The following is a 10815-nucleotide window of genomic DNA, read 5'->3' as shown; positions in this document are numbered from 1 at the left end:
CACCTAGAAAACCTTAGTGAAACGATTTTAGATCTCTTAAGTAGTTTATATTTTCTAAGAAACCGTTATCAGGCGAATCATTCTGGGAATTAGGCCAAAATATTTTACGAAAATTCCCATATTGATTAACATTGTTAAAGTATTTTTGTCTTTGTGTATCGGTATATAAGAAGCTTATATTTGAAGGAAACACGTGGATTAAGAGGCCTAATTCCTTACATCCTAGAACTTCTTTGTGGTGTAAAAATAAGTATTGAAGTCAAGGAAAGGAACAACAACTTTGAATAAAATAAGCTTCTACCAGGTTTCTATAACCTTTTTTTTTTTTTTTTTCTAACAGCCACATTTGAAATGTGGCTGTTATTCTATTTTTATTTAAGAAGTAAACGTGTGCGAAATATGTTTTTCATTGGGTTGTGTTCCAACTGGTGGATTATAAAACAACAACAACAAAATAAAATAAGATTGTTCGAAACTTCGATTCGTTTCAATGTTGTTTTTTTCTTTCATTATTCGTAATCGTTAGATAATCTATTCTTTCGGAAAGCAAATGGAATTGTTACTTCCTTGTTTTCTGATAATAATAGAAGAGCATCTTCTAAAACACAATGCTATTTCAGCAGCTAATAAACTTCTGTTCATTGTCGTAAACCTCGAGAATAATATTTTAAATAACCTACTAAACAACGTTATTTCATCAACTGCCAAACCTTGGTTCATTGTTACAAACCCCAAACATAGGATCACAAAGTATACCAAACAACAATGTAATTTTCGCAGTTGTCAAACCTTCGTTCATTGTTGTAAACCCCAAGCATAATTTTGCATTCTCTTCAAGAAAACATTTCAGTAATAGAGATATTATTATTACCATAAATATTATAATTAATTCCATTTATGTGTATTTATGGTGGGCCCAAGGCTTTATTGGTTGCATGTTCACCAGTACCATCGATATTATCATTAATTCTACTTATTAGTTGAAGCGTTACTAGTACCATCAATATTATCATTAATTTCACTTTATGGATGAAGAGTCACTAGTATCATCGATATTATCATTAACTCTACTTGTTGGTTGAAGAGTCACTGGTACCATTACTGTTATCATTAATTGTACTTGTTGGATGAAGAGCCACTAGTGCCATTAATATTATTACTAATTCTACTTGTTGGCCCATGACTTGGTGGTTGTTACCAATATTTACCTGAAGTTCAGAAGCTCTACTTCTATATTTTTAACTTATAAGAAATTAAGAACAATGGCGAACTCTAGTGGTGTAACTTAGCACTAGAATAGAATTTGTTCTACTTTAACAAACCAGTCGATTTTTTCCCAACCAATCACAAAACAATGCCTGAAACCACACTGCCTTCGAGTGACTCACAGTAGCTCTATTGTATAGTTAGGATAGAGGCCTAACTTCTTCGTGAATTGAAAGTTTAAAACTTACAAAAGAAGGGCTAGGCGTGGTCTAGTAATTAGTATCTCGATTAGCAAATTAGCGGTCTTACTATACATCGCTAGTTACCACAAAAATGCGTTTCACACTTTGTGGCTGTGTGTGCACTATCAAGTGGTTGGTTTCTTGTAATGTTGTGCAAAACTACATCAAAACTGTCTGCGTTAGCCGTCCATAATCTAACGGCATAAGACTAGAAAAAAGGCAGCTGGTCATCACCACCCACTGTCAACTCTTTGGCTACTCTTTTACCAGCGAATGGTGTGATTGGCCACACATATAACGCTCCCACGGCTGAAAGGGCTAGCGTGTTTGGTACGTAACTGGGATCCGAACATGCGACCCTCAGATTATGAATCCAGTGCCCTAACCACCAGGCCATGCTGGGTTTGGTTTGGTTTGATTTGAATTTCGCGCAAAGCTACACGAGGGCTATCTGCGCTAGCCGTTCCTAATTTAGCAGCGTATGACTAGAGGGAGAGCACCTTATCATCACCACCCACTGCCAACTCTAGAGCTATTATTTTACCAACTAAAAGTGGGATTGACCTACATATTATAACGCCCACACGGTTGAAAGGGCGAGCATATTTGGTGCAACGGGGATGCGAACTCGCGACCCTTGGATTACGAGTCGAGTAGCTTAACTACGTGGCCATGGTGGGTCGCAATGCCAGGTGGCATTTAAATTCAGCTATTTGGTCAGACAAGAGTAACACTGGAGTTAGCGACGATTGTTATGAACTAACTATTTTCTTTATGATATATTATCTAAGTTCAACATTAAAAGTAGTTCTGTATATCCTGCGCCATCATCGTGAAATAAACAAACAACGGTTTCGAGCCCCATCTGGTGACTATTTGATTATTTCGATAAATACTTTCAAAACGTACGAGACGATATTGATAATTTTACGTTTACATCAAATTATATAACATTAATCAAATGTAAAACGTTTGAAGTTGTTGCGGTTAAGAACAAAAATGCACGGTACTATGTATTGTGGTTATCTAATCTCGGTTTTTGGTTGTAAGCTCTATGACTTACTGCTGAGCCACGAGGCGGCGAGATGTTTGAATAAAATAGATTTAATTTTGTTTTGTTTGAAGCTAAGCGCAAAGCAACACGATGGGCTATCTGTGCTCTTCCAACCAAGGCCCGGCATGGCCAAGCGTGTTAAGGCGTTCGACTCGTAATCCGAGGGTCGCGAGTTCGAATCCCTGTTGCACCAAACATGCTCGCCCTCCCAGCCGTGGGGGCGTTACAATGTGACGGTCAATCCCACTATTCGTTGGTAAAAGAGTAACCCAAGAGTTGGCGGTGGGTGGTGATGATTAGCTGTCTTCCCCCTAGTTTTACACTGCTAAATTATGGACGGCTAACGCAGATAGCCCACGAATAGCTTTGCGCGAAATTCAAAAACAATCTTCCCACCAAAGGTATCGAAACCCGGATTTCTAGCAATGTAAGTCCGCAGACATACCGCTAGGCCACGGGAGGAGTGAGTCAAATAGTTTAAACTAATTCCAGAAGAGAAAAACTAATGTGACAGATTGTACCGCTTATTATCAGAAACTATTCTTCAAAATTTAATAGGAGTTAATTAAAATTGGAATAACTGACATCAACTAAACCTATGTAAACGTATAAATAAATACTGACCCGTTCTCTTTCGTTTTTGTATTTGTTAAATAAGATGCATGGTTCACAGCAGATAACCCAATGTAGCTTTGCTTTTAAACAAACAGACGTTCGTTTTCAAATGTGCATACTTGGTGTTATTTTAACGTCATTACTTTATAATCCACTAGGGGGCGTTGCAAGAGCTAAGTATTTGTTTGTTGCAGGAATAAAAAAATACCAGTGCTTTCTCTTAAACGCATTGATTACATACCAAGAAAGTTTATTGAAATATCCACATAACGAACAATGAACAAATACACACGGATACTTCATGTACATTGTTTCAAAAGCATTTGTTTGACAATGACAATCAACACATACATAAAGACAACAAAATGCTATCACATACATGAATAGATTTTAACGTAATAAGTGATCAAGAGGCTTCAGGGACGTTCTTAACAAAACAAGAAATGCCGTCAAAAAAAAAATCCGAACGTATTTGTAAACTGAAACAATATCTTTTCAACAGGTGACGCCCCGTGGTGGCGAAAAACTAAAACATCAGAAAAGGCCCCTTTGCTTTGGTTCGTAAATATTTTTCAGGATGGATTAACCTAGTAAAACACTATATACCTTAGCTGCAGTTTGACAGGTGTTTAAAAAAATATATTTCAAGCACAGTGTCACCAGCCACAGCTTCGAATTTATGGAAAAAATTCCTAGCATTGTGTTATCACGAGTGGTCTTACTTCACACAAGAAGATTTTAGGCTTAGTATGCTTGAAAAATAACAGAAATTTATCATTATTAATTTTTTTTTTTAAATAACACCATTTTATTTATTACACTGCGCAATCATAAACTTATTAATATTAGTATTAAGTAATTAATTAACTATAATTACTAATTACTTTTATTTTGTATTTAACAAAGCGAATAATGTTCTTTATTTTCAAATAACTGCACCACGTCACAGTCTGGTCGTTAGCAAAATTAGTTACTAATTATTTAGTGGCGTTGTTATAATATATAGTAATCGCATAGATCATGACAACGATATACCGAACAGTTTCGTTTTCCTATCTAATAACCACACCTCTTCCCAGGATTTATGACGTTAAAAGAAAATTTGTTATTTTTGAGAAATTATTATTATTTTATAATTAATTTTGTGAATTCTAATTTCACTTAATTTTGTTGTAAAATAAGAATCTGAACATTAATTTTATCCTAAAAGGTATTATTTGAGAGCATTTGTAAACAAAACTAACAAAACTAAAATGACTATTATATTCAGACTAATTAATATCCTGTCAGCAAGTTGTATAGTTTTAAAAGCGTAAATTGATATAAACAAAACTTTTCGAAACTAAAATCTAAAGTTTTGCACAGAACTATCGCCAAGTTGAATTTTCAGTTCCAAAATGCAACGAACATTTAATGAACTCTGTATAATTGATTAATTAAAATCATAATGTCTCGTTGAGGTTAGTTTATGACTTCAGATACGAGAGAGAAATCTAATAATTCGTTCGTAGCTGATAGAAAAAGTTGTGTGTTTCATTTCAAGTGAAGATCAGGAGATATGCGCATGCGTCATAAATTGTGAACACTGACAGAAATTTAAAATGTTATCGTAAGATAACCGATCAGTCATACAAAGAGAAAAAAAATTAGAAAACAAATCGTTATTTTCAACCTTATTTAGGTCGCAAATCCTTATGCTGTTCAGTTTTAAAGGTCTTGGAAATTCACTTCTCCAGACTCATGACAACTGATCATCTCCTAATTTTAATTCAGTTTCATCTTCAACGCCTCCGATAGTTTCTTTAACGCTTTCATCAATGATTGGTTCGAAACTGGCATATTTGAGTGGCTGTTTATTTAGCAAATAATTTAAAGGAATCGCTGGGCGAGATTCCAAATGGTCGGCGTCGGTGTACAGCTGTGAACTAGGCCTCTGTCTTTCTTTCTCCATCACTTCAGGTTCAGAAAGGACATTGGGTTCGAATCTGGTCTCAGCAGGGCGAGCGATTTCTTCTTTTTGATCGTTCTAGACCGATTGACAAAAAATAATTTAGGGGTTTACTCCTCACTTTATATTTCAGCAAGACATTTCGAAAACAAAAATCAAACACCTTCACAGAGCAACATAAAAGAACCGGTACAAGTAATAGAATACAAAATCCACAAGGCGTACATACATGGATCGGATAATTAACAACGATTATAACCACGAAATATAATGATAACTCGTTTAACTCTGGATCAGTTGGGTCCATTTGCTTTTTACACGCAAATCTTTAAACTACTTAGCTACACAACTGTTTGTTGTTGATAACTTTGTAAATTACAGGACTCGATATGATATGATATGATATAATATGATATAATACAATACAATACAATACAATACAATATAATATAGGAGTCATATTAAAAATTTAAACAAAAAATTTCTCCCTGAACAAATATCAACGAAAACACGTCTTAGTCGCATCTAAATTAAAACAAACTGGTTATAATGATTAGTTGGGACTGGTTGTTTTCTAGGCTTATGAAAATTGGTTATAATGATTAGTTGGGACTGGTTGTTTCTAGGCTTATGAAAACTGGTTATAATGATTAGTTGGGACTGGTTGTTTTCTAGGGTTATGAAAACTGGTTATAATGATTAGTTGGGACTGGTTGTTTTCTAGGCTTATGAAAACGGGTTATAATGATTAGTTGGGACTGGTTGTTTTCTAGGCTTATGAAAACGGGTTATAATGATTAGTTGGGACTGGTTGTTTCTAGGCTTATGAAAACTGGTTATAATGATTAGTTGGGACTGGTTGTTTCTAGGCTTATGAAAACTGGTTATAATGATTAGTTGAGACTGGTTGTTTCGAGGCTTATGAAAACTGGTTATAATGATTAGTTGGGACTGGTTGTTTCTAGGCTTATGAAAACTGGTTATACTGATTAGTTGAGACTGGTTGTTAAGGCGTGCAACTCGTAATCTGACGGTCGCGGGTTCGCATCCCCGTCGCGCCAAACATGCTCGCCCTTTCAGCCGTGGGGGCGTTATAATGTGACGGTCAATCCCAATATTCGTTGGTAAAAGAGTAACCCAAGAATCGGCGGTGGGTGGTGATGACTAGCTGCCTTTCCTCTAGTCTTACGCTACTAAATTAGGGACGGCTAGCACAGATAGCCCTCGAGTAGCTTTGTGCGAAATTCCAAAAAAAAACAACACAAACTCTTCGTGTGAAGTATTTTATCTGTTTAATATTTTCAGGTAGTTTTACACTGACTGGAATGTATTTTTTCTTATTCTATGAGCAGCCATATTTAACTAGGCCTTTTCAACCTATTAATAGAAGTTAGATGTGTTAGTTTCGATTACATAACTGTATATATTTTATATGCTTATTCAAATCCATCAATTATTTTAACGCCAAACCCCCTTTTTCTTTCTTAGATTTGTTATTGTTTATTGTATAATAAAGTAAAGTGTTTTGTTTGGATCAAAACTCTTGACACTTTAGAAATTTACAGAACAACAAATACTGTGAAACGTTCGATTAGTTTTATAGGGAAAAACCTAAAATAAAGTCATTGTTGTATAACAAACAAACCTCTCTAGTTATCTCACTTGCAAAGTAGCCTTCTGGGCCTGCGTGATACCGATACATTCGGAAACTTCCTGTTGGATCGGAATAGCCGTATCGACCAATCACAGTCCCATCTTCTAGTCTCGTTTCTTCCCTCAGCAGTCTCGGGGCCTCTCGAGGTTCATTGACGTCATAGCCGAAACTGTAAGTATCAGTCCCAAGCGGTCCAATTTTAAAGTATGATTGAGTAGCAGTAGCCAAAGGTAAAAGTAAAGCAAGCATCAGCCGGAATTTCTGGAAAAAAAAAAGAGAGAGTCAGAATTTTAGGAAACTTCTGAAAATATAAGTGTTTAAGAAGAAAAATTTGAAAGTGAATTTTATTGAAAATAATTTCATTTTCCTAGTTTATCGCTGGTTTGTTTTTGAATTTCGCGTAAAGTTACACAAGGGCTATTTGCGCTAGCCATCCCCAATTTAACAGGGTAAGACTGAGTATACAAAAGGCAGATAGTCATCGCCACTCATGGCCAACTTTTACCAACGAATATTGGGATTGACCGTAATATTATAACGCACCCACGACTAAAAGGGTGAGCATGTTTGGTGGGACAGGGATTCGCACCCGCGACTCTGATATTGCAGTTCGAGCGACCGTACCACGTGACCATGCCGGGCCGCATTTATTGGCTAGATAATAGGTATTCTAAAGTTTACCTGGAGTAATACATATTTATACATGGTAATGTGTGTTACATAGTTTACCTGCAGTAATATATATTTATACATGGTAATATAGTTTACCTGGGATCTTACATGCACATGAACATGTTTTCTAAAGTTTGCATAGAAAGAAACAAAACTTGTTTTATAGCTTATCTAATGTAAAAGATACAAACACTGTAACATAAGTTTTGAACTTTGTCTAGGGCGGAAGATATATATATGTGTGTATTACAAGCGTTCTAAAGTTTATCTTGAAAGACGCGTATAAAATTTTTGTGTGTCAGGTAGTGTATTGTTTCAGCTATGAGAGATAACATCTGGTAAGTTGTCTTAAAACGATATTTCTTAAATTAACAAGTTCCCACAAACATGGAACATCAAGATTTCATATATAACCCTTGAAACTCCAAATGTGGCCATTTCAGTCCCAATATGGCTCTTGAGACTTCAAACACAATCCTTTAAGCCCCGAAAATGACCCTTGAGGTTCGAAACATACCCCTTCAGTTGGCGCGACGGGGATGCAAACCCGCGACCCTCAGATTACGAGCCGCAGGCCTTAACCCACCTGGCCATGCCGGGCCACTAGTGTTTTCGTATCCGTTGTAATTAATCTTGTCAGAAAATAAAGGACCATCCAGTATTCAAATATTAAGATAAAGAGATGATTAGAAAATTTGGCTTAAACTGAAATATCTAATAATACTCTTCAATAGTGGACTACATAAACACTTCTTCAGGAGAAGAGGGGTTGTTACCTCAAGAAAGATTGGAGTTTACGTATATTTTGAAAAAAACGTGGTTGAAAATTCAAAGTGATTTGAGTCATCCATGAACTATTAAAGAGTTTATCATTTTAAGAGATGTTGAAGCAACCGTGTCCTGTTTCATAGATTATTCCTTCAAGAGAGATTGTAACCACCCTGTACAGATTCACGCAGTTCCGCCTCCAGAGTGACTGTGGCCACCGTTTACTGTTTCATGGATTATTGCATCAAGATGGATTAAACCACTGTTTACTGTTTCATGGATTATTGCATCAAGAGGGATTTAATCACTATTTACTGTTTTTTGGATTTTTTGCTTCAAGATGGATTAAGCCGTTGTGTCCTATTTCGCGGATTACTGCATCTAGAGTAATTATAACCAACGTGTACACCGTTTTTACATCTCATTTAAAACTTGTAGTTTCAATGACATCTCAAAAATAAGTAATTATTTTACAACAATAGTTGAATGGTGAATATTAATAGTTCGTTAAACGTTTGCTCCCCAGTGGCACAGCAGTATTTATGCGGACTCACACCACCAGAAACTGAACTTCGATACCCGTGGTGGGCAGATCACAGCTACCCCATTGTGTAGCTTTGCGCGTAATTACAAACAGACAAGTGTTAAAGTTTACGTCAATCGGTGAGAAATATATTTCATTGTGGTTAAAAGACTAGTGCTAGAATACCCACAATGTTTCTAAATGATAATGATCAGGATACTTTGCACAATATCAGGAATTAAAGATATATTATAGATACCAAAATCAATGAAGCATTGAGTCAATTTTCAGTTAGTTCAATGGTTGAGCTATTAACGAACTATTCAATCAGTATTAGTTATCGTACACACGAATTTACTCGATCGATAAATAACCAATAGAACTTGTTACCACAGTTAAATAGTATTAAATTATTCTGAATAAGTTAATTAATTAGTTTTATTTTTGAATTTTTAAGCGACTGTACGACAAAAATGCACCACACCTGTCGAAAAATATGAACAAATTACTTAACTGAATATAAATAGAAAATTTTAAATTTAGACTACTAACAGATTATGTTAATGTTGTAATACAGACATTTTTATCTTCGTTTATCAGCTGAAAACCTTAGTAAAAACGCTAGACTAAAATTAAGAACCTTTGTGTTTCAATAGTGAGTGAATAATGGCAGATAAATCTGAAAATACAGAGCTTGAGAAATACAATCGGAATAATGAACTGTTTTAGTAAGTTGTATTCTTTAAAGTGCTTTGTAAGATTTACAATAAATTAATCTAGCTTACCAGCATTGTAAATGGTGCTTGTTATCGCCGAAAGAACTCTACTTTATAATTATAATGTACGAAGACAATACGTTACTGAAGGATTGTGGGTAAAATGAGTTCCCTTACGTAGAAGATTAATTTCAGTAGTGTTCCAATAGCAGAAGATACAAGTTGAGGTATATATATGAATAGCGCTCCCTAGTGACAACAGCAGATTTAAAGCAGACCCAATTAGTACACATTAAAAAATTTTAATAAAAAAAGGAACTTAGGACTAGTTTTTACCTGCGAACTTAAAACAACCTCGTATGAAAGCCAATCACAGCGATGTAAAAGGAAAATAAAGTTTCGTACACTTTAATTAACATAAATATTTTAGGTAAGTAGTGATGATACATGTCACAGAAAAAGAAAGCACATTTCGTTTTTAATGTGTAACAGTGTTATTTAACGTTGCCAAATATTCGTCTCTTTACTTTAGTTTGATGAATTAGTTTGCATACTGAGAAACTACAAATTATTCTCACAAAATATGCAAGCAAAGACTTTTTCACTAAACAAAATACCAAGACAATATTTAGTCTGTTCATTAAAATAGTTGTTAATTACCTACTACAAAAAACGCGGGTTTTTATTAGAACTCACTATCGCTCACTCGGTCTAAGAGAGGGATATTCTCAGACCTTGAAATTGTCATGTCTTCGAATAACCAAGGGGTTGATGATTTAAACTTGGATAGTTTATAAACTTCACTATATCACCTTGAAACAGACAGACAGGTCAGCTCTATCATGGTAATGTTGTTACTCCCGAATGTGGTGCTGATACTCATTGTGGCTTAGTGTTACAGTTGATACTGAATGTGACTGTGTAGTTGATACTCAGTGTAAAATAGTGTTATAGTTGACACTCAATATGATGTAGTGTTACAGTTGATATGAACGTGACTGTGTAGTTGATACTCAGTGTGAAATAATGTTATAGTTGACACTCAATGTGATGTAGTGTTACAGTTGATACTGAATGTGACTGTGTAGTTGATACTCAGTGTAAAATAGTGTTATAGTGGACACTCAATATGATATAGTGTTACAGCTGATATGAGCGTGATTGTATAATTGATACTCAGTGTAAAATAATGTTATAGTTGATACTCAGTGTGATATAATGATACAGTTGATACTGGACGTGATACTCACTTCTTGGGATGTAACATTTGCTAATAATTCATTGGCCTTACAAACGACCGTCAAATGGTACCATTTATAATACGGGCGCTGCAAAAACAAACAACCATACTAACGCTTGCCTTGTAAAGACATACATATAAGGTTATACGGGCACTGTAAAAACAAACAATTACAGT

General features: G+C 35.2%; 1 protein-coding gene across 1 annotated transcript; it reads right to left on the bottom strand.

Moving 5' to 3' along the window:
- Positions 1–4470: 4470 nt before the first annotated feature.
- LOC143230276 (uncharacterized) lies at positions 4471–9620 on the bottom strand. Its single transcript, XM_076463524.1, has 3 exons — positions 9468–9620; positions 6711–6980; positions 4471–5143 (listed from the first exon to the last, which is right to left on the bottom strand). The coding sequence occupies exons 1-3, from the start codon at positions 9471–9473 to the stop codon at positions 4856–4858; spliced, it is 564 nt and encodes a 187-aa protein (XP_076319639.1). The 5' UTR covers positions 9474–9620; the 3' UTR covers positions 4471–4855.
- Positions 9621–10815: the final 1195 nt, after the last annotated feature.

Source organism: Tachypleus tridentatus, chromosome 10 (genome assembly GCF_004210375.1).
Source record: "Tachypleus tridentatus isolate NWPU-2018 chromosome 10, ASM421037v1, whole genome shotgun sequence".
Lineage (NCBI taxonomy): Eukaryota > Metazoa > Arthropoda > Merostomata > Xiphosura > Limulidae > Tachypleus > Tachypleus tridentatus.
Note: the sequence above shows the minus strand (reverse complement) of the source record. Positions and strands in the feature narration are given on the sequence as shown.